Raw genomic sequence first — 25,282 nt, 5'->3', positions numbered from 1 at the left:
AAATGTCAAAAGCTAAAAGTAGATTCAGGTCTACTACCACACACTAAACTGAAGTCAAATGTATTAAAGATCTAAACATTAAACACAGAAACACTAAATCTACTGGAAGACAAAGTAGGTAGAAATCTTGAAGACATATGTTAGGCAGAACGTTCATGAGAAAAACTAAACTGCATGGGAAATACTTTAAAGAATCAGCAACTAGGATCTTATCTTATTGAGAAGTTTCTGCGCATCAAAAAAAATTATGAGCAAAGTGGAAATAAAACCCACAAATTAAGAAAGAATCTTAGCCAACAGTCACACAAAGGATTTCTATCTAGAATATATAAAGAATTAAAAACTTCAATCCCCCCAAATTCAAAGATCCAATCAAAATGGACAACTGAGATTCATACACCCTTCTCAGAGGAAAAATAGAAATGACAAATAAATACAGGAAAAAAAGTTCCACAGCACTGGTCATTCAAGAAATGCAAATTAAAACAACACTGAGATTCCATCTGTCCCCAGAATGAATGGCTCTCATAAAGCAATCAACTAATAACAAATGTTGGAGAGGCTATGGGGGAAAAGGAACACTTCTCCACTGTTGGTGGGCATGTAGACTGGTACAACTTCTATGGAAATTAGTGTGGAGATTCCCTAAAAAGCTAGGATTATAAGTCCATTTGACACAGTTATTCCCCTCCTGGGTATTTTCCCATAAGAACTGAAAACATCATACCACAGTGATATATGTGAATCCATGTTTATAGCAGCACAATGTGTCATAGCTACATCTTGGAAACAACCCAAATGCCCATCAACTGAGGAATGGATAAAAATTATGTGGTATTTTTATACACTGGAATATTACTCAGCTATAAAGAAAGATAAACTTGAGGTTTTTATTGGTAGAAGGATGCAACTAGAGGCTATACTCATAAGTGAAATAAATCACACCCACATGTGTAAGCATCATATTGTCTCCAAGTATAAGAACCTGAAACAGTAAACAAAATCTGAAAGGTTTAGTAGATACAATAAAAGGAAAAGGAAACAGAGCATAAGTGATTAATAATTGGGATAAGAGAAAGAAGAAAAGATGAGAAAAAAAGAAGGGGAAAAAACATGCATATATATTCACAGGATAGCTAAGATGATTATACTACTAACTTCTATTGGTTTTCTGAAGGTAGAAGTTGATTTTTGGGTTTTTTTTTACTTTGATTTTGGTTGATTTTTACTTTGACCAATTTTACATATTTCTATCTGTATATGAGCAACTACACTGAAGACAACAATGTGCACTATAACCACTGCTGAACACCTATCATCTTCTTTTTTTAAATTGTGTTTCATTTCTAATGTCTTCTTTATTATTTTTCTATTCTCTTTAAAATAATGTAAAGTTTGAAAATTAAATAGAGGATCATAGAAAAATCATTCAAACCTTAAATGAACAATATAGGAAACAATTACAATGCATGAAACCAATTAAAAAAGATATCAAGAAAATTAAAAATCCCATTAAAAGTTGGAAAAATCACTTTAATGAAACTGAAGATAAACTGTCAGACCTTGAAAACAGCACTGTAGCTAGCAATTACAAAAAAAGGTCTCTTAAAAATAACAAGGAACCAGGAAATAATTCAAAAGCTGCAAAATGACGCACAGAAAAACAATATAAGTCTTACAGGTGTCAATGAAAAAGAAGGCATAAACATGAATGACATAAAAAGACTATTTGCAGAAATAAATAACAGAAAATTTCCCAAGCATGGGAAAAGAATCTGACATACAAATAAATGAGGCATATAGAGCTCCAACTAACTTTAACTGAAATGAATCTACACCCAGACACATAATAATCAAGATCCCAGAAACTCAGCAAAAAAACATAATATTAAAAGCTGTTAAAGAAACAAATTGCCTATATAGGAAAACTCATTAGAATCACAGCCGATATCTCAACATAAACCATCAAGTCAAGAAGAGCATAGAGTGAAGTATTTCAAGTCCTGAAAGAAAATAACTTAGATCCCAGACTGATGTACCCCACAAAGTATCTTTCAAAATTAATGGAGAAATGAGATAATTCCAAAACAACAACTAAATAAATTCATGACCACCAAACCACCCCTACAAAGAATACTAAAAGATACTGTACAAAGATAAAAATGACCACAATTCCAACAGCAACAATAGAAAGGAACACCAAGCATGGCAAGCAGTTAAAGAGGAAGAAAAAAAAAAAAAAAAAAAGAGGAGAAAAGTAGGGAATCAACAGCAGGAGAATAACAGGACAAAGATAAGCCAATATGCATTAGTGATAGCCATTAAGTAAATGTCCTCAGTTCACCAATAAAAAAACAGACTAGCAGAGTGGATTAAGACACAAAATTCAACAATATGCTATAGATAAGAAACAAATTTAACTCAAAAAGAAATTCACAGACTGAATTCAAAGAGATTCAAAGGATTGAAAAACCAGAAAAAAAGCAGGGGTAGCTATTCTGTTCACGGACAATGTGAACTTCAAACCAAGAATGATCAAAAGAGATAAAAAAGGTCACTACATACTTGTTAGAGGAAAACTTCAAGAGGAAGAGATATAGGATCACAAGTCCGCATCTTGTACAGCAATTAACCACTAAGAAGAATATATGCAGTGTATTATTTGTTGAAACTGTACTTCTGATTTGATTTGAAACTGTCTCATTGCTATCTGTTTATCAATAAAACTGTAGAAAAAAAAATAAAAAATAAGAGGAAGAGATAACAATCATAAATATTGATGCATCCAATGTAGGCACACCCAACTATATAGGACAAATTTTAACAGACAGGAAAAATCAGATGAACAATGACATTATTGTAATGGGGGACTTTACCACACCCTTGCTCCAAAGAGATAGAACAACTAGGCAAAGAAATAACAGAACAAAACCAAACTTATGAAGAAATGAACTTATCAGAGTATTCTACCCAAAAACATCAGAAAACACATTCTTTTCAGCTGCACATGGGATGTTCTCTAAAATAGACCATATATGAGCTCATAGTACACACTTAAGTAAGCATAAAGGATTGAAATTATCCCATGCATATTATCTGATCACAGTGCAAAGAGGTTGGAAATTACTGACAAAAGAAATTACAAAAACTCCATGAACACATGGAAATTAAATAATACCCTCCTGAACAATCAATGGGTCACATATGAAATTCAAGAAGAGGGCTGGCCAAATAGTTCAGATGATTAAAACACCTGCAAGCAGGTACAAGGGCCTGGGTTCGATCCTTGGGCCTGCCATGCCAGACCCACCCCCGGGGATGTGCTATCACAATGACTGAAACTGGGCGTGGTGGTGCACATCTGCAATCCTAGCTCTTGGGAGGCTGTAAACAGGTGGACCACTATGAGTCAGATCTAATAGTGAGACCCTCAACACCCTGTAGACCCTTCCCTAAAATACAAAAAAAAATTAATAAATAAATAAATTAAGTTCAAGAAGAAATTAATATTTAAAATCAAATGAAAATGGAGATACAACTTACCAGAACCTGTAGAACACAAAAAAGCAGTCCTCAGAAGGAAATTGATAGTGGGGAATTTTCATATCAGGAAAATAGAATGAGCCCAAATAACTTTCTGTCTCACCTCAAGCTTTTAGAAAAGGAAGAGCAAATCAAGCACAAAACCCAAAGAAGGCAGAAAATTATAAAGATCAGAGCAGAAATTAACACAATGGAGACTAAGAAAACAATACAAACAATTAATCAAAGAGTTAGTTCTTTGAAAGAATAAATAGAATTAATAAATCCCTAGCCAGCCTTATAAAATTTTTAAATTTTTTAAATATAAAATTACATTTTAAAACAATTCTAAACCCACATCAAGTTATATAATTGACATGATCTCGAGTGGCATTTATCTAAGAAAGAATACAAAGAAAAACTTACACTGACTAAGATTTGCTTGACCATGCTCCAGAAAGATGTAGAGCTGAATAATAAGTTGTGGGCAGCCTTCCAGGTAAGTCTCAAAGAGTCTAAGCATGCTCAGATCAGTCACTGCATCTATAACTTCTTTATCTGAATCAATTTGTTCATCCATGAAGTTATTAGTTTTGCCACTATGCTTGAAAGCCACATGGTAACCTCTTTTCAAGGCAAACCAATACCTAGAAAATAATATGAACATTTATCTTCAGTCATATATTTTTATAAATTTATTTTAAATGATACATAAAAGCAAAATTATGCATATTTGTGGGGTATGATACATGTTCCAATGTATGTATACACAATATAACACTTGAATCAGTTTAAATACATGTATGTCCTCAAAGACTCATACTTTCCTTTTTATCTTTTATTTATTTATTTACTTGATACAGGGTCTCACTGCACAGCTTGGACTCCTAGTGATCCTTTTGTTTCAGACTCCCCAGTGCTAGAATTATGGGCATGTGCCAACACGCCCTGTTTTAGTGGCCAGCGTATTTTTCTTACTGTAAAAAGTATTCAAAATCCTTTCTTCTAGCTTTTAGAAATATGTAACAAATGATTGAAATAGATATTTAAATTTAAAACATATTATAGTAAAAGACAAATTTCCATTAACCCTTCTTAAAACATTATCCCTCATTTCAAATACCCTATGCCATCATTCTTGCCACTTTCTGAAGTTCTGGAAGTCCTACTTCAGTGTGATCAAAACTATAGTGTGACTGAGGGGCATCTGAGAGAAGAAAAATCTTACACAAAAGAATTTCAGGGTGTCCTCATTCACTAGATCTGTCACTGTGTGGTTTATGGCTCTTCCTCAAGGTCAAAATGGCTGTGAAAAGTAAGCATTTTGACAGACTCAGGATGATAAGGCAGCCCCAACAGAGCATTAAAGATACTCACAAAAGAAGACGTCTAGACCTGCTTTACAAAGTGGGAAGAACAATGGGTAAAGTTTTTTGAAGTAAGGAGGAGTAGGAAAATGCCTGTCTTTTACTGTAATAAGTATCTTTTAATTTAAGCATTCACTGTATGTTAGCTCACACCTTGTATAGTATACTATCCTCACTGAGTCATTCTGCACAACAGAATTCTGATGCCTCTCCCCTATGCACCCACTCCTATTCTCCTCACCTTTAGACATTATTATACATGCTAATATATACTTGTAATTTTGGGGTTTGTTTTGAGACACAGTCCTGCTGTATAGTGCAGGCTGGCCTTGAGTTCACTATGTAGTCCAGGATGGCTTTGAATTCACAGTGACCCTCCTGCCTCAGCCTCCTGAGTTCTGGGATTAAAAACGTGTACCACTGCACCCACAAAAAGATCAAAATGTGTTTACGTGCAGAATTTTTCCAAAAATATTGTCTATTAAGCAGAGTTTTTTTATAAATTTTGTGGTGGGTTTACTCAGATTGTGACTTCATACATTTTTAATGTATGTTTGATATACGAGTTATGCAGTTAATCTGTTAACTTTACGTGATCATATTTCATCTTTACAAGAACTGAGATTATTATACATTACTCCCATTTCACAGATGAGAAAATTAAGTCTGGCAAAAGTAGAGTGATTTCCTAAAAGTTTTCCAGAGGAGGAGGAGGAAGGCAGATCTAGGGCCCAAACCTGGGCTTTATGAATCCTAGTCTTAACCTCTACTTTCCAAAAGAAACTGTAATTTCAGTTCATGCAATTTATCTTAACTATAGCACATATATATTACCTTACAAGAAGGTGAGATTTTATTTATATTTTTATAGCAAATTCCTGTTTTTAATAGAATAGTGAAAATAATGTCACACATTTATTTTTGACTAATTCTAAACCAGTCATGAGGAGTGCAATTTCCAGGCAAGCCTAGAAGACTTGCAAGACCAAGTCTCCAAAAATAAGTAATAGCCAGGCATGGCGGTGCACATCTGGAATTCCAGCTCTGGAGAGACTGAGGTAGGAGGACTGCTGCAAGTTCTAGGCAAGCCTAGGGAACACAGTGAGTTTAAGGCCAGCCTGGACTATATAGCGAGGCCCTATCTCAGGGAAAAAGAAAAGTAGTAAAAACAGCTTGGGGGGTAGCTCAGTGGCACAGTGCTTGTTTAACATTTGCAAAACCCTGGATTCAATCTCAGAGGGAGGGAGTTGAGAACATGGTGTCTATCCTCAGTGTATTTTAACCTAATGGGAAGGCCAAATCTGAAATACTTGTAGAAATACAAGGCAGAAGAAATAAATCTCATCACAAATATAAGTTCCATACAGAAGAAAAAACAGGTAGTATTAATACTGCCTAGAATTAATTAATTACTGGCAAGATTCATAGGAGTAGTTGTGTTTGAGTCTTTTCTGGGTATCTTTCACAACAGGAAGTATAATGTTGCTAGTTTTGAAGTAGCTTATAAACCAATAGCATAGATAGTATTACAAAACTTTTAAAGTCATATATATTAACAGTATATACACAGGGCAATTAGTGTATAGCTGCCGACGGGGAGAAGAAACAGAACACAGTAGATAAGAGCTCAGACTCAGCAGGGTATGGTGGCATATACCCATAGTCCTAGGTAGCTTGAGAGGCTGAAGTAATAGGATCATTGGAGAAAATCAGTTTAAATCCAGTTTGGACAACACAGAGGGATCCCAATTCACTCTAACAACCAATAAAAGAGTGTACATTGTAATCACGCTAGAATGCCTAGGTTCCAATATGGGCTCCAACACCTATTTCCTGGCTTAATCTGTGATTCAACTTTCCACATCCAGAAAATAAAGCCAGTTATCGTACCTAGCCTCACTTTGTTGATGTGAATATTAAATGAGTCAAAATATAAAATCCTTAGATCTGTACCTGACACATGTTAAATGTTACGTAAGTGCCTACTGAAAACCAGACAGGTCTGTTTAGGAATGTGTACATTCACATTTCTAGTGACTTCCGAGATTTTTTTTTCTAATACTGCAGGAGAAATCAAAGGCAAATCTATATGAAGTTCTGCTTATCTGAGACTAATTTCATGAGAAAGAGAATATGAACACAATTTTTGAACCAATAGAACACTGTTTCACTTTTATGGGACAAACAGTCAATGGCAGAGAGGTAGGGCAAGGGTGCTTAGCACAGTTTATCTCCACATATTCTTTTTGTTTGTTTGTTTGTTTGTTTGTTTGGTGTTGAGATAGAGTCTTGCTATTATATTCCACGCTGGCCTTAAACTCACTATGTAGCCCATGCTGGCCTCAAACTCACAACAGTCCTCCTGCTTCAGTCTCTTGAGTGCTGGGATTTTAGGTATAAGCCTCCATGCTCAGCTACCTCTACATATCCTTATATTTGAAATAAAATGGTCCTGCCTTCTAGTAATAATAAAACACCTTTTATTAGGCAAAGCCTTCTGCTAGTAACTATGATAAATTGTAGACACAATTTTTTAATAAACAAAAGCACAGAAGACCACCCAAAAATATGAAGGAATGTGAATCCATTCAAGCCTTAAAAGAAGGGAAACACACTACAAAAGACATAAATTTATCTAACGTTCACTCTGAAGGCAGCTCCAGTCCAAACAAACAGCAGAAAGCACACACAGCTCAAGCAGACAGTCATTATCTTTTGGCCCAAACAGTCAGAATACTAAGTCTTGGCCTATTAAATGGTTAAAATTTAAGCAAAGATCTCATAAAAGAGGGAACCACAGAGTGTAGAAGGCCAAAATTTGCATGTGTTTCACTCAAATCCTTCAGTGACCCCATAAGGTGCATATATGGATATTCCAAGAAGCTAAAAAAAAAAAAAAAGCTAGAAAAAATCTAAGATTTTAGCAGCTATAAGAGGGAATAGTAAAAATTGGAATCTCTCCAAATTAAGAGTTAGGTAAATATCTTAGGAATTTTCCTGAAGTATCAAAACTTCCCCGACTTAGGAGTAAAACCTATCTATAACAGTCAGCTTTCCATCACTGAGTTACAGTGACTGATACCCACAATTTAAAGGAGGAGAGTTCACTTAGTTAATGGTTTAAGGGATTCAGTTCATGGTGGGCTGGCTCAAAGGCAAAAAATATCATGGTGAAGGAATGTAATCAAGCAAAGATAGTTCCTGGTGACTGGGAGGCTTAGCAGGAGAACAGTGCCAGAGATAAAGGAATATATATAGACCTCAAGGCCATGCCTTCATGATTCACCCAGACATATCTAAAAGTATGCATTACTAATCCCACTGGCTGCTCCCAAGTCAATCAAGTTGACAATACACCTTAACTGTCACAAAAACCATACATTAGAACTAAAACATTGTTCCCCAGAGCCAAGGCCAAAAGCCAAATAAATATTCCTATGAAAGCTAAAACCAAGACTTTGTAGGCAACTAGGCAATTTGTCAAATAATTTAATTCCTTTCTCATCACAGGATAACAGAAACTAGTGTCTCTACAAAGAACCAATCTCCTACCTTGTGATGTTCACAACATAGTAAAAATTTACTTAACATACAACTGAACAGGAAAATGTGACCCTCTGGTAAAGAATAAAAAGAGTTAGTAGAAACATACCAGTTAATAGAAACATAACTATAGATGATCCAGACATTAAATAGACAAACAAAAAGTTAAAATAACTACGATAAATGTGCTTTTAAAAATCTGTAAGGAAGAGATGGTAGAGTGGTGAACAGCAGAGAAATAGTTTCTCTGCGACTTAGTATCCAGACATGGAATATAGCAATGTAAGGAAGAAAAGAGGAAAGTGGGTGCTTGCAATCCAGCAAAGATCTGAAGCAAGAATTAATGCCCACAGGGAGAATGAAGAGAGAGACCTCAATGCAAAAGTAAGTGGCAGGCTTGCCCCCTGAGCCCTGGCTTATTATATGGGAGGGGTGGCTGAAACCTGCATACACATGGTGACTGCTGACAACCCCAGATGCCTCTACTGAGAAATGCAACCAAGGAATAGAGCAGTGGATGTGGTGGGATGCAGTGGCTAGTGAGCTATTCTGGTTCAGACAGCCCCCAGTAAAGGGAGACTGACCTGCTACCATCATGGAGAAGAGCCAATCGAGCTCAGAGCACAGAACAGCTATGGGGTAGCTCGACCTAGTTGCTCCCAGTGCAAGGGTAAGGCTGCTGAGTTCAAGCTGATAGGGAGCCAAGCTGAAGCAGGCAGGAGGCACACAGAGTGTTGCTGGCTGAATAACTTGGTTTCCAGCCTCACAGCCAGAAACCATCCTCAACTTCAGTGGAACTAGTGGTGCAGTCTTGCCGCAACTATCCACTACCCCACTGAAAATCTACCGCAGAGATTAATCAATACAGATCTAGATCTGGGCTTTGTCTGACCACTCTGTCTACCATTGACAACAGAGACATGTCCACTAAAGTGGACATTTCCTTTTGTTTGGCGGGGAGTACCTTTTTCTATTTTTTTTTTCTGGATTGTTTGTTCTTATTTTTATATGAATACAAATATTAATTCTAGTTTTTTGTTGTTTTTTCCTTCTGTTCTGTTTTTATTTCCTTCTTTCTTTCCTGTGTTTTTCACCAGTTTCCCAAAGTTCTTGTACCTTTCCTGTCTCCCAGCCTTGCTTCTAATCTTTCTTTTCTTCTATTTCTCTGTTTTACCCCTAACCCCTTCTGAATTTTCTTGTCCCAAGGGTAAAAATCACCATACTTACTATAAACAATCTTCTGGTTTGCTTTAAATTTTGCTATATAACCACGAATCTAGTTTATATGCTTAAAAGTGGCAAACCAATAGCTACCATACTTGGTCATATCAGTCAATACATATCACTCAATCATGTCACTCAATCAAATCATCAGTGTAAAGGTCTCAATTCACCAACACAAGAAACACACTGGCAGAACAGATTAAGAAGCAAGAGCCAACAATATACCACATATAAGAAACACATTTAATTCAAAAAGAAATTCAGACTGAAAGTCAAACAATAGAAAACAATACTTCAATAGGAACTCAGGGAAAAGCAGGGGTAACTTTCATTTGCAAATGAAAAAGATTTCAAGCCACGACTGATTAAGACACAAAAGTCACTACATCTTTGAAAGGGAAAAATCTAAAAACAAGAGATAATCATAAGTATATATTCACAAAATGCCAGTGTACCCACTACATAAAAAATATTAAACATGAAAAGTCAACTAAGCACTAATACAACTGTAATGTTTCATGATAAAAAAACTCTATATAAAATTGAAATACATAGTCTTTATCTCAATCAATTAAAAACCATCTATAACAAAACAACAGCTAGCATTATACTAAATGGACAAAAACTGAAAACTTTCACTCTAAAACATTAGCCAGAAAAATTAGACAAGGGAAAGAAAGAAAAGGAGTAAGAACAGGAAAGGAAAAAGTTAAATTATCATAATTTGTGAATGACATGATATAGAAGATTCCAAAAACTCCACAAAAAGACCTCTACATTTAATAACCAAATTTGGCAGCATAGCGGGATACAAAGTCAACACTTAAAAATCAATAGCCTTCCTGTACATAAATAACAAACTCACTGAGAGAGAAATTTTTTAGGAAAATTACACCTTTCACGATAGCATCCAAAAAAAATGAAATACCTATGAATCAATCTAATGAAGGAAATAAAAAATATATACATGGAAAACTACAGTACCATGAAGAAAGAGACGGAACAAGGTATTAGAAAATGAAAAGATATCCTCTGCTCTTAGACAGGAAAAAACAATATAGTGAAAATGGCTATCCTTCCAAAAGTCTTATACAGAATTAATGCAATCCCAATCAAAATACCAGCAGTATAACTCACAGAACTAGAGAAAGCATTCCTGAAGTTCATTTGGAACCAGAACAGACCTAGAATAGCAAAAGCAATGGACATCACAATCCCTTAATTGAAATTATATTACAAAGCTATAATGATAAAAAAAATCATGGTACTGAAAAAAGAAAAAAAAAAAGATAAGGATAAATGAATGCAGAAGGATAAATGAATGCAGAAACAACTCCAAACACACTAAGCCACCTTACCTTTGACAAAGGGGCCAAATACTTTCACTTGAAGAAAGAGATCCTCTTTATAAATGATACTAAGAAAACCAGCTTTCCACATGCTGAAACTATATTCATATCAATCACTATGCACTAAACTAAAATGAAATGGATTAATAATCTAAATATTAAAACAGAAACATTGAATCTGTTAGAAGACAAAACAGGTAAAACTCTTGAAAATATAGGTATAGACAAAGACTTTGTGAACAAAACCCCAATCTCACAGGAAATATCAGAAAAAAAACAACCAGGATCTCATCTTATTAAAAAGTTTTTATGGGGCCAGGGAGATGGCTAGTAGAATAAGCATTTGCCTGGCAAACGCAAGGGCCTGAGTTCAATTCCCAGTTCCGCAAAAAAAAAAAAAAAAAAAGTTTTCACAGGCCAGGGAAATAGCTCAGTGGCATAAGTGCTTGCCTGGCAAGCGCAAGGTCCCAAGTTTGATTCCCGGTACCAAAAAAAAAAAAAAAAAAGTTTTTGCACAGCAAAAGAAACCACTAAGAGTGAAGAGACATCCCACAGAGTGGGAAAAAATTTTGCCAGCTGTTCCTCAGAGAAAGGACTAAAATCTAGAACATATAAAGAACTCAAAAAATTATACTCCTCAAATTTAACAGAATAATTATCCCTCAGGTAATAATTAAAATGTCATATTAAATTAGAAGTACAAATATTCATGAAATTCTCAATGTCTACTTAGTTTCTATTTTTTCAAATTGAAAGTAAAGCTTTAACCTGTTTTGGGGGTTGTTTTTGGTTGTCATATGTCTCTGCACCTAGATAATTATATGCCTACTGATTATAATAAAATTTTCATTTAGTCAAACCAGTAGTAGAATATTTAAAAATAAGTATTTTTCTAAGAGTTGTAAATGATAGGCTACATTTGCACTATTAGACTTAGAATGCATATAAAAGGATCAAAGTGAGTATACAGCAGAAAAAGTAACTTAATGAGGTAACTTAAACTGCTGTGTGAATGAATCTGGAAAAGTCTGACAGCACAGCAATGACTCATATAAATACCAACAGGGAAGAGAAAGTAACCTTTGTGCTACTTACAAATAGGAGACCTTTGCCCATTTGACTTTCCAGACAGAAAAAGCTAGTTAATGTTTGGATAAATGAATACCAATATTAGTGATCAAAAGTGTTGACTCACCTTACAAAAACTCCTCCTTGCAAGCAATGAAGTAGAAGAAAACAGTGCTGATTTTCTTGGCCTGCTTTCTTTAAATCAGTTTTGAACCAAGAATAACTAAAACACTGGGCTACTAGTGTTCCAAAAAGCATAAAACTTAATGTTAAAACACCAAAAACATATTGTCCTTCAAGGGAAAATTTGACAGATATCCAAATGTCCACAATTAAATCAGTTATATAGATTATAATGCCAAGAACTGACATCATAAAATTGCATTTAGTGTATTTCATTATGAACAACTATAGCTCTTAGCTATCTACTCTCTTCTCTTCTCACATATGAAAAAAAAAAAATTCCAAGACAAATATCAGCACATATTTTGGTATGGCACTGAATTTTAATTTCTACTCCCTAAATCAATTTAGAAAAATATTAAGTATTATGAAATGAGAACAGAAAAGCTGAAATGACTAATTTTAACTTTCTTTTTTAAGTCTCAAATCTAAATCAGGTGTTACTCAATCTTCTCTTTTACAGTGATCTTCACTACAGATGACAATACCTAAAATGAAATAAAACAAAACTATAAGTTTCTAAGAATCATAAATTTAAAGCCTGAACCTTGATTTTATCTATTTTTCTAAGAATAATATATTGCCACTAAATACAGGTCTTCTAATAGCTTTTAGAAAGTAAAGACTCAGCAACCTACTTACTAGTTGATAACTTCCTCTCAGAGTATTTCCTTTCAGATAAAATATTTATCTTTTAGAAATAGAATTCTCTCAACAGAAGTGTTTACCATAGGATCATGTATAATGGTAGAACCTGAAAACAGCCTACATGTGTCATCACAAGAAAATGATAAAGTAAACAAAGATGTACTTAAATGGTACATTACAAACTTGCTAAAATAAATTTACTAAAGGTAGAATAGCTGTGAAAATTCTTATTATGTTTTTAACACAGAAATTGCCTGAAGGATTCTAGCCTATGGAAATGTTCACAGATATGCACAAAGACATGTACCCTTGCAGTCTTTTTTATAACAACAAAAAACTGAGAACTAGCTAAAGGACAACTGAGAGGCCTAGTTCAACAAATCATAATATATCCACAGTAAAGGATATATCACACAACCTTTAAAAAGTATGAAGTGACTTTACTTAAACTGACTTCCAGAGATCTCCAAGAAGTATTAGGTGAACACAGCACCAGAAACATAAATGGAGCCTTTAAGGTTTTTCATTATACAGTATACTGACAGTGAAAGGGAATGGAGTACAAGACGCAAATTCATTTACTCTCCATGCATCTAACTAGGTTTTACAACATACTCATGCACTCATGCATTATTTTTATAAATTCTTAGAATAAAAGCAATGGTAAATGATTCTTATATGGACTTTTGTTGAGTAGAAAAGATGTTTATTCTACTAATGAGGGCTAAAATTTATGTAGCATTATGTGTCAGGCACTGAGCTAAATGTTATATATAAAATGTCCTAATTTAAATTTACCAAAATATAACAACCACTGTTAATTTTTTATTCTTATTTTGAAATTCTGTACCATTTGCATTGGTGTATGTTGCTTTGTTTCTGTCTTTGCTCTTCTTGTTTTTGTTTTTTCTCTTTAAAATAAATAAAAATAAAAAATAAATTTACCAAAATTAAAATGTAGATACCATACTACTATTACAATATCTACTTCATAAATTTGTGCTAAATGAAATCTGTAGACAATATTTTTATGATTCAAGTGTTTGTGTTCCACATAATTCTGCTATCAAAAATAACCCTCCACTACTACTTCATGAGCAGTAGCTACCTGTTTCATGTAGTACACTTTATACGAGGTTTACCACAGTAGCTATCTTGCCCACTTAGTCATTTGAAAAGCTGAGTCTCAGTATTAATGGAGCTGCCCATTTGTTCTGTGTCCTTAAACATTTTCTTTTCTTCCTTGTTCATCTAAAATAGAAGATAATAACGTATATGCTTTAGAGAGTAAAGTACTCTCCATCCATCCCTAGGAGAGTACTTGACACAGAGCTCAAGAAATGTTAGTTATCATTACCATGCATTTCTGAGTTTTGAATCCCTTATTTTCTTTTATATTATGTAAAGGAAAAAAAGTACTATGGCATGATGCCTAAGAGAATCCACCACAAACCAAACCTGATAACAACTTGAATTTGTATTTAAGTCTCCAGTATGTGAGAAAATTAACTTATGTTGTTTAAACAAAAAAGTCTGTAGTATTCTGTTAAGCAAACCAGAACAGCTAATATACTATATCATCTATAAAGAATGTTTATTACTTGAAAATCCCAGAGGTGAAAGAATACTTCAATACAGGTGGTGTTCTTCTCATCCTATTTAGGGCAATTTTCTTATTTTCTGAATAATATTAAAAGGTATTTTACTCTTTTTACAGACTAAAACAAATTTCATAATAACTACTTTTCTTGACAAAATGCCATTACCAACAGAATTGAAAAATAATTTTAAATTTTGATTTTCCTAATTCCAATTTTTACAGGCCATAAATTTCCCTGAAGTAAGTTTCTCCTCTTGATATGAAAAACATCAAGTCCAACAAATACATGCGTTTAGGAGGATGAGACTGATGAGGAGGTTTTGTTCAATTGAATTAATTAGAGAGTTACTTAGAAGCTATTATGTGGTGTTTTTTAGACTGTCAGGGTAAATCAAGTAATGAAAAAGTCAAAAATACCTCCCCCACAAAAAAATTGAAAGGAAATCACTCCCCTTGTGAAACTTATATCCTAACACAAAAAGTGAACTAACAATAAAAACAGTAAGTAAATAAAATATAGCAGAAAGTGACCAATGCTATTCAGGAGAAAAGCAATGTATTAAGAAAGACCAGGTCTGTAATCCCGGCACTTGGGAGGCTGAGGCAGGAGGATCATTTCAAGCTCCAGACTAGCCTGCGCTACAAAGTGAGCTTAAGGCTAGCCTGAACTGCATGGCGAGACTCTGTCTCAAACACACACACACACACACACACACACACACACACACACACACACAGAATACTGGGAGTTGGAAAAGATGTGGGCACATTATAAACTAAAATTCTAATTAGACAAGTCAGGTACCGACTGAGAAGAAGGCATGTGAGTAATAGAACTAGCCATGTGAATATCAAATGGAAAGTTTCTCACATGGAAATAACAGCTAGAGTTCAAATATATTCACCAGAAACAGAAGTTCCAGAATATTGGCAAAGATTTCTTTAGTAAAAAGCAAAAGATTTATACAATCTAAAGAGAAACCAGAGTATTGGCAAAGATTTCTTAGCATAATTGTATTGGGTATGTTTAATTTGTTTCCAAATCCTGTTCCAACATTATTAAAAATGTAACTTTTTAGAATTTACTGTCTAGGAGAAAAATCCACGTAGACTAGAAGAACAAATAGTATAACTGTACCCACTCTTACTAAGTGTTACTACTATAGGGGAAATGTTTTATGCTATTTCATTAAATATATTATTTCACTAAATCCTCACAAATTCCTATGAGAAAGGTATTATTAGTCCCATTTTGCTGATAAAATATTGAGGGCTAGAGATATTAGATATGAAGGTGTATTATCTCTACTAAGTAAAGTCTGTTTGCCTCCAATGCTTGGGTCATAATAACAACAATATACTACACAGGCTATGAAGGGGGAAGAGAAAACATTAAAAGCTGCTTGAATACGATGCATGGGCATAGCACCTACAGCTTAAGATAGTTGAAACAGTATATTACTATTCTCTGTATTAAAAAATGCAAAAGAATATAGTTAAATTACAAAGGATGTGAGGCTAGGAAAAACTAACCCAAAACATGTTCAGAATAGTAAAACTTGACTAAAATGTAGCAATTCTACTAAAATTTCATATCAGGTGATTTTAAATGTAAACAACTTCTTTAAAATTACAGACAATTTTAGTGGGGAATTTCTTAATCTGTACCCACAAAAAAACTTCACTTGTCATGAAAAGTGAAACTACAGCAATTTTATGTTAAGTTCTACAAAGTGAGAATTATTTCTAAAAAAACAGGAATTGAATTATTGACAGAACATTAAACAGATTAATCTTCACTTTCTGTGTGAATATGACAATGTCCATATTCCTAATTAAATCAGGCAGAACATAACTCCAAACGGAAGAGAATCTAGCAGTTCTCATAAAGACAGCCTACAAAAGCCAACTGTAAGTTGTATTAAAGACAATTTATCTGTACTTCTACATCTAAACACATTACTGCAATACCACTTTAGGAAAAGTAAAACCACCTACAAAATTTTTTGCTGCTAAGGGACTTGTTATACTTATGGATTTAATAAGACAATTTCAGCTCAATTTTATTCTGAAGTCAGCCTAGCTATGCTGCTACCTGGCTGCCACCCAAAGTACATAACCTTTACCCTTGTACATGATCTCCCTTCAGTAAGATGTTTGAAGAAAAAAAAATAAATAAAATTTAACCCATAGAAAATGCAGACTTACTTGTCATTATAAAGTCTTCTTTAATTCAAAATCCCTTCTGGAAAAATCTTCATCCTGTGAATTTTTTATTTCTTCTTCACTGAAAATAAGCATAATTATAGGACTTATAACCCTTTAAGCTTCAATACTAATAGGAAACTGAAATCAGCTGTTAGTCACATGTGGTATTTTCTAATCTAGTGATAACAGCCTGTATCAGTATAGGCCTCATACACCTCTTTTACAATTACCTCACTGAGGAAAACAAATAAATGGCTCCATTTATTGGTTGACTACATTCCAAGCTTTCATTGTATTTGTCAATTAAGTCTTAAATATTACAGCATAACCAGGTGAGGTGGCACATGCCTGTAATCCCAGTGCTTCGGGAGACTGAGGCAGGAGGGTTGTTGCGAGTTCAAAACCAGCCTGGGCTACAAAGTGAGCTCGAGGCCAGCCTGAACTGCATAGTGAGACTCTGCCTCAAAAAAAAAAAAAAAAAAAAAACAGCATATACACAGAAGATACCACTGAATGACAAGCCAAGTGTGTCAAGTATTCAGATTCTTAAATTTGAAATACTCTGATAAAGAATTTACAAAGTATCAGTAACTCAGTCTTTACTGAGGTTCATATCTAGATGTTCCCCAAAGCCTTATGCACTCACAGGTGAGACTTTGGAGTGATGACTGGATCATGAGAATGTGATATTTATGAGTAGACACAGCTACTGATGAGTTTATAGCTAAGTATGTTTCAAAGTAAGTCCTCTGTGGTGGTGGATCTTGGGGGTTGTGGCAGAGAAGGGTTAGCTCCTGTCCTCATCCTCTGATTCCTGCCTCCCATTGCCATGGCATGATCTCTTTCTCTTCTGCCATGTCCCACTTCCATTCCACCCCACCTTGGAGCCAGATGACTATGGACTAAGACCTCCACAAACTATGAGCCTGTTTTCCTTTAATTTCTGTGTGTTGGGTGTATCTGCAATGAAAAAATAACTAAAACATGTTTTAGTATCACAAAAGTGTGGTTGTTACTGTGATGCTACCTGGCCATGTGATTTAGAAGTCTTTGGACTTAGCTTGCAGGAGCAGTCTGGAAAGGTTTGGAGATGCCAATTGGGGAAACACTAAAGTGAGCTAGAAGCACGCTGAGGCTTAATGAATCATGCTAAGCTTAGTGGGAGATTCTGGTCAGAACTCAGAGCACAATGCTGATAAAAATGCAATTGGTAAGACTAGGCTCAGGAGGTTTCAGTTGCGAACAAAAACTCCAATGGCAGTTGGATTAGGCCATATATGTTACCCTCTGTCAGAAATTTTGTGTACATTTTATTCCTGTCCTGAGACACTGCCATAGGCTAAGATTAAGGGCAGCAAACTAATTAACCTGGTAGAAAAAATTTCAAGGCAATCTAATGTTGAGACTGTGACATGGCTGCTATTGAGGACTTTTAGCCTGCTCAACCTTGAGATTCAAGAGCAAAGAGCCCAGCAGAATGACTTAACAAGTCAGAAAAGTAGCCCTAGTAAAGTTGGGGCCTGCAAAGATTGAGCAGAAGAAAACTTAGCTGCTGAAAAGATTAGCATTAAAAGAAGTCAAGTACTTTGAAAATGTACAATAGAAAAAATACCTGAGAGAGTGTGAGAGACCAGGAAGGCCCTAACCTTCAGGCTCAAATTTGCAAAGGTGAATAACTTTGCTTTGAAAAGAGAACCCTAAAGTGCCATGTAACAGATTAGTGGCTGCCTTAGGAATTTGTTTCTCTGGATTCAGTTCACAGTGATCAGCCATCTAGGAACTTAAGAGACTCCCTAAAGCTGGGATTAAAGGAAGCCTGGCTACTGCTCCAGCTGGTAGCAGACCTTGGCATCATTAACATGGTGCTGGTTTTATATATACGCAGAATGCAGGAGATATGGGGTCAGAGAGACTTCCACCTGTATTTCAGAAGAAGGCCTGGGAGGCCAAGCAATATGCTCCTAAGAAGGCAGTACATGAGGCAAGCAAGTGGAGATGTCAGAATGTAGGAGAAGCCAGGAACCTAGAATGTCTGAGGTAAGTTACAAGAAGTGAGAAAAGATGGGCCAAGAGAGAACCCAAAAGGACTACAACCACCAGTAATGTTAGAGTAGGGCTGTCCAAGTCTCTTGGAGTTCACATTTTACTACAGATTACCCCAGGTGTTGTACATAAACTCATGGATTTTAATGTTTAACATGCTGGATTTAGGTCTTGTTTTGGTCTCATTCCTTTCTATCCTGTTGTACCTGTTAGAATGGCAATGTTTATCTTGTGCCACTGTTGTTGTAAGTGTTTAACTTTCTTTTCATTTTTATATGGACCCACACCTACTAATTTGCTTTAAATCTCAGGAGTCTCTGAATTTGGACTGTTTGGAAATGAAACTGTCAGGACTTTGTTTGCATAAAAGGATGGGCATGAGCCCTTTGAGGGTGAGAGGCAGAATATTACCATATATATCCACACATTCTCTCATGAGGATATGCTCACCTCATGCCCCAGAAGCAAAAGAGACAAGAGTGGCACAATCCCATCGAGGGTGTGTCCTTACTAACATGAAGATCTCCCACAAGGCTCCACATCTCAAAGGTTACATTACTTCTCAATAGTGGCACTGACTAAGGTCTAAGCCTTAAATATCTTCTAAACAAATAGTATTCTTCCCTTCCACCTAGAAATTCCACTAGAAATTCACTTTACCTGCACTTTTTGAGGATTTATTCACATTTTAAAATAATGCCATGTACATCTACTTCATAGTTATGATCATCTTGAAAGCACAGATTAGCTCACTCATTTTAACACCCCCATATTCCTATAATACTTCACAGACTGTAAGCAAATAATAAATGCTTATAAATACAACTCAACAGAACATAAAAATCTTTGCTCTTATTTCTTGGAGAGGAAGTTAAACTTCAAGTCACATTGCAAAATATATCCCAAAAAATTCAGCTTTTATTTATAGTCTAGATCTCACTTCTAAGCTCAACCTATATACAATATGCCACAACCACTTCAATTTCGGGTTTTTTAACCCATGTTCACTTGCCTTTCTGTTCTACCATTATCTTATATGACCTTATGAAAATCACTTGATTGACATCATTTATTAGGTCAGTTTCTTCATCTGTCAAATGAAGAGCTTAAAAATGGATTAAATGAAATTATGATGGAAAGTACAAGGGATATTGTAGTGATTAAAAGATGGGAAAAGTAGTGGCCAGAATCTCAGGAAAACTATGATTCCAAAATTACTACCTCATTCTATTCTCCAGGATTCAATGATTTTCCAGCAGCAATCTTAAAGAGGGAGAATAAAGGTAGCTTCCTGCTAAATAGCCATTAACTGATGACTATAAATAAATATTGTTAGGATGAAAATGTCTGATAGATTTTGATAGGTACTCCAAACATCTTTGAAAGGCACACTGTTTATTGCAAAGATGATTTAAAATGAGTAATTAAGTAACCACTTTGGAAACTTTTCCATTAAGTGTACATTTTTGAGACAGAAGACAAATTTCTCATAAATAAATGTTTTTCAATTGATCTATTAAACTGCTGACTTGTAAACTAAATGTCACTAACAAGTAATCTCTTCTAAAAGCATGCTAAAAATACTTATCCTAAATTTTAGAATTATCCATTTAGCATTAAATTGCTCATTTCTTTAAAAAAAAAAAAGTAACAACATAAGAAACAACATTATGTACTGAAAACTTGTACAAAAACAGACAAGAGAACAAGATGGGTGCAAGGGGGAAGATCAGAAAAAGTGGAATTAGTATGTATTTTGTACATATACTAACTCCCCATAAGGAATGTATTATGTACTACAAACATGTACTAATAAAAAAATTTACAAAGTACAGTGAGAAGTAGGTATGTTCCACACATCTTTGGGAGTAGTTGACACAATTGTAATTTGAAGGAATTGGTTCACAGGACTATGCTTTTCCTTTTTTTTAGGTAACTTATAATTCAAGTTTTAAAATTATTTTTCAACTTTGCCATTTAGAAAAGGACTTGTTGGTCAAGACCCTTCCTTCTTGGGCCCAAAACTCCACAGACCAACCTGCTTCCCCATGGGAACAACAAACCTCAGAAGACCATGGTGCAGTCCTTTCTGGGCCATAAGTAGGGCTCTTCCTGATACTGCGCAGCCCCCACCATCACCACCACCCTCTTTCAAAATTACACGCGCACAGGAGTGCTGGTGTGGGAGAGACAGGAGGCCTGACACAAAAACTGGGTTTAAAGAGCTGTTAGCTGGGCAAGCATCCCAAGCTTCGTTTTTCATTTATAAAATGGAGATAAAAGACTGCCTGTCTCTTAGTGCTGTTCTGAGGCTTGAGATGCGCGCAAAAAGGATCCGGCCCGGAATTAAACGCCATACACTGGTTACCGCTACTTAGAATTGAGTCGCACTCCACCAAGGTCTCTGAGCGGCAGTGCGTCCCAGGACTTGGTATTCACCCTAAACTGCCTGCCCTCGATCACCTCCCCTAGTTAGAGCATCTCTCAACCATCCAGACGCACTTGCTTGCCAAAGCATAGTCCTCTGAGGCAACGGGACCCTGCGTGTGCCACGGCACCCGCTTCCGGCCTCCTCTCGAGCCACCCCGGAGCACCTCAGACTGGCGCCAGAAAATTCGTTCTCGCCGCCGCCGCCGCCGCCGCCGCCGCCGCTCACACAAACCACGCGGCGTCAGGTGGTATCTGGCCACGCCCCCGGCCCGCGGTAGGTCCCGCCTCCTGCCCTGTGGCTACCAGGACCGGCGCGTGGCCCCGCCCAGTCCAGCTCCTCCCCGGCGCGCGAGGTGTCACGTGACTCTCCCCGCCCCTCAGGCCTGCTATTTGGCCCCGCGCGGCGGAAGCCTGTTTCAAGTGGAACGTAGAGGCGGAGATGGCTGTTGCGCTACCCTACATTGAGAGGCTGTCCTGTCGGGTGGTGCGCGTGTTAGGCTGTAATCCGGGTCCCATGACCCTACGAGGCACCAACACCTACTTGGTGGGGACCGGCTCCAGGTAAACGTCCTGTCCGCGCCCGCACAGTGGACCCTGGGCTGCGGCTCGCGGGGCGGCGGCGCCTGCTCCGCCCGGGCGAAGGGTCTCAGCGCCGGGCCCCAGCCCAGCCAAGCAACTAGGTGGTAACAGAGGGCGAAGTCGGGTTAAAAAACAGAAAAAGGGAAATCCTGCCTTCGAGTCCCTATTTACTTTGCTTCACGTTTAAATGCCAGTGCGACCGTGTTTAATTGCAATCTCTTGGCTTCAAGAGTCCAAGAGAAAAGCAGTGCTCTGCTGTCGTGACTTTGCCTGATAGTTTGCGTGGAATATAATATAGCCTCCTCTCGCAGTAACAGTTAATTGTGCTGGCGACATTTCCTTAACTCAGCGACAGAGGGCAGGATTTTCTGGCTTCCAACTTACTTGACGGTAAAACAGTGTATGTGTTGGAAGGAAATGCTGACCTTAACTGGGTTTTGTTAGAGTTGTATGTGACAAGTGTAGCTCCTTGAGTTTTCGTTTGAAGTATCGGCAGTATTTTACCCTTTTTCAGTAAATAAGAATTTCTAAAGCAGGAGAATAGGAGAGACTGGAAATATTGCAACTGATGTGGGAAAAAGATTTAAATCCAAAGTAAAGTAGGTGCAAGACCTTTCGTCAGTCTTAACCCCGGTCCCTGCACTTGCCTAAGCAGGTGCATAGTCCGTTGACCTATCTGACCAGCCCTATCAGCCATGTTAAACTGCTTCTAAAGTCAGTACTTAAGAGGACAGCCACGTATATAGTCGGAATTACCCTGGAAAATCTTCTGGGAGACCACCATGGTGAGGATGAGTGTACAGCCTCAGTAAGGGCAACACAACCTGCTTTTCTTACAGCTTAACAGAGATTGTTTGAAAACAGATGAAAGACCAGTTGTGGTGGCTCACACCTGTAATCCCATTGCTGAGGAGACTGAAAACAGGAGGATCACTACAAGTCGGAGTTGTGTAGTGAGACCCAGTATCAAATATGTAAAAAAAGGAAAGAAAACCAGATGAAATTGTCTTCCATTTAGAAGCCATGTTGTATAAAAAATAGTGACTATCATTAAACACTAGAATCACACTCAGCACACTCAGCTCATGCTAAAGAGACTTAAAAGATCTGAAACTAAAGAAAGAGCAAATTCATGGTCTATCACCTGATACTACTTAACATTATTACATAAACTCATGAAGTGGAATGGCCAGATAGCTAACTGGTTTCTTAAGTCTCTACTCTCATGACTCAGCCATTTGAAACATTTCCCAAACTGAATTTCTGGTCTCTCCTACTAAACCAGGTCCTTCTCCAGTCATTCTGGTGTTGGTAAACAAAACTGTCCCTGTGTCTATGAAAGGTAATGCTTAAGTACACTCCCTGACATTTCCTCACTTCCTGCCACACACCACAGAGTTCTTCATGTCCACTGCTGTTAGCCAGTACAACTCTTGCACAGGCTTCTGTAATATTCTTCTAACTGGCTTTTGTGCATCAACTCTTGACCCTTTTCAATTCATCCACCAATATGTAACCAGAGTAGTTAAAAAAAAAAAAAAAATGAAAATGGGAAGGCCTTGTATATTCTGGCTCCACCTTCCTCATCAGGCTGATCGCAAATCTGTTCCCTCATTCCAGCTAGGCCGGCTCTCCTATGTGTGTTAGATGAGTTGCATCATTTCTGCCTGGAGACTTCAGTGTACAGTAGTGTCTGACTTTCACTCACCCTTTAAGGCTCATTTGAAGTTCCATTACCCCTCAGAGGCCCTCTGTACCTCCTCAAATTGTGTTAACTCAGTCCCATATGCTGTCTTAGCACTCCATACTTTTCTTTTTTTCCATACTTTTCAAGGAGTACTTTACTCCACTTCGTGTAAGATGTTTAATGTTTTTCCCTACTTTCAAACCTCATTAGAACATAAGTTGACTGAAGATGTATTAATTGCTGCCCCCAGTACAATAAATATTTGCTGAATGATTATTATTTACATTCTTTGGCTTTTTTTTAAACTTGTGATACCAAAACTGCTGAATAACTGCAGTTTTAGCTAGTCTTCCTCTGGTTCTTGTCATTCTGTGAGTTCCAAATAAATTTCATTGGAGCACTAGTAGATCTGTGAGATTTAATTATGTAGGTATGTAGTAAGCATTTGAATCAATAGACAATAGCTCAGATTGCCAGAATATTTCCACATTCCTCCATTACTCAAGAATTTGCTCAGCTAGGTGTAGTGGTATACACCTATAATCCCAGTTCTGTGGGAGGCTGAAGCAGGAAAATTATAAGTTTGAGCTCAGCCTGGGTAACTTAGCAAAACCCTGTCTCAAAAAAAGAAAAATTGAGGTCGGGGAGGAAGGGTCTACAGAGTGTTCAGGGTCTCACTAATAGATCGAACTCATAGTGATCCACCTGTTTACAGCCTCCCAAAACCTGGGATTATAGGTGCCTGCCACCACACCCAGTGTCAATTGCCATTTTAACGCACCCCGGGGGCAGGGCAGGCCCAGGGATTGAACCCCCAGCTCCTGCGCCTGCTTGTAGGCGCTTTAATCTGCTGAACTATTCAAAATTTTAATGAAAAGATTTTTTTTAAAGGCTGTGGCTGGGTAGTAGCTCAATGTGAAGAGTTTAGTCCCCAGTACAAAAAATAAAACTAAAAAATAGAAAACTCTGTTACAGTTTTAACTTTTCATGTCAAAAGGCTGCATACTTTGAGGGTAGGTATTGTCTTTTATAACATGAAATCCCAATCCAGTAGAGTTACAACTGTGGAGCCTAAGAATCTTGGTTATCTCAGTTCAAATCCTGGCTCCATTTACTAGATACATAACTTTGAACAGTACAGTTATCTTTGTAAGCTTCACATGCCTTATCTGCAAAACAAGGGTCATATAGTACCCACCTCATAGGAATACTATGAGGATTCAGTGACATCTAAATGAAGCATGTGTAGAAAACAATAAATGTTAGCATATGATGTTAGCTATTCATCACTTCTACTTTCCTTATGATATCTAGACATTAGGATCATACTAGATAGCCATCCCAGGGCAAGGATGTAGCTCAGTGGCAGAGTCTTGCACTGCAGGAACAAGACTCCTAGGTTCAATCCCCAGTCCAGGGGTATGGGGAGACAGCCATCAGATTTCTTCCTGTCTACTTACCTATTTTAATCCGCTGTAAAAACTTTCTGCTGTTACTTTTGTTGTTTTTTATCATACACAGCCTAACCCTTCCCATCCTTCATTAGAAAATAAGGAGGGTTGCTTGTCTTGATTTCTGCATGCAGTGAAGGCATGCCTATAGTAGGTAGTCGGTAAACCCCTCCTGATGAATGAATTGAGACTTTTCATCAAGACTCTTCTCTCAACTTTAAATTAGTAGGGTGAAACAATGTGAATTAAGGAAGTTCATGAGTTGGTTCATAAGTGAAGTGTCACCCTGCTGTCCTAATTGTGAAGAAAGCAAATTACAGGAAAGAATCACAACCACAAAGCAAAGCATAGGAAAGAATCAAACCAAAAAAAAAAAAAAA

At 36.7% G+C, this 25,282-nt stretch overlaps 2 protein-coding genes and 1 long non-coding RNA gene across 3 annotated transcripts in view; 1 reads left to right on the top strand and 2 right to left on the bottom strand.

Annotated features, from left to right (window-relative positions):
* The window catches only part of Xkr9 (XK related 9), a 22,951-nt gene extending 10,213 nt beyond the window's left edge, over window positions 1-12,738 (bottom strand). The window contains exons 1-2 of the mRNA XM_004637539.2: window positions 12,201-12,738; window positions 3,949-4,169 (exon numbers count right to left, since the gene is read on the bottom strand). Coding sequence (XP_004637596.1) covers window positions 3,949-4,169; window positions 12,201-12,472 — 493 coding nt within the window. The 5' untranslated portion in view covers window positions 12,473-12,738. The remainder of the gene's footprint in view (window positions 1-3,948; window positions 4,170-12,200) is intronic.
* Window positions 12,739-14,076: 1,338 nt separating this feature from the next.
* LOC111818429 lies at window positions 14,077-21,344 on the bottom strand. Its single transcript, XR_002822419.1, has 3 exons — window positions 21,258-21,344; window positions 16,713-16,791; window positions 14,077-14,155 (listed from the first exon to the last, which is right to left on the bottom strand). It is a non-coding gene; the product is annotated as an uncharacterized LOC111818429 (long non-coding RNA).
* Window positions 21,345-21,575: 231 nt separating this feature from the next.
* The window catches only part of Lactb2 (lactamase beta 2), a 26,090-nt gene continuing 22,383 nt past the window's right edge, over window positions 21,576-25,282 (top strand). Inside the window, exon 1 of the mRNA XM_004637538.2 lies at window positions 21,576-21,746. Coding sequence (XP_004637595.1) covers window positions 21,625-21,746 — 122 coding nt within the window. The 5' untranslated portion in view covers window positions 21,576-21,624. The remainder of the gene's footprint in view (window positions 21,747-25,282) is intronic.

Source organism: Octodon degus, unplaced genomic scaffold (genome assembly GCF_000260255.1).
Source record: "Octodon degus isolate 3935 unplaced genomic scaffold, OctDeg1.0 scaffold00091, whole genome shotgun sequence".
In the NCBI taxonomy this organism is placed as follows: domain Eukaryota; kingdom Metazoa; phylum Chordata; class Mammalia; order Rodentia; family Octodontidae; genus Octodon; species Octodon degus.
The sequence above is the reverse complement of the archived record's forward strand: the minus strand, read 5'-3'. Positions and strand labels throughout refer to the sequence as shown.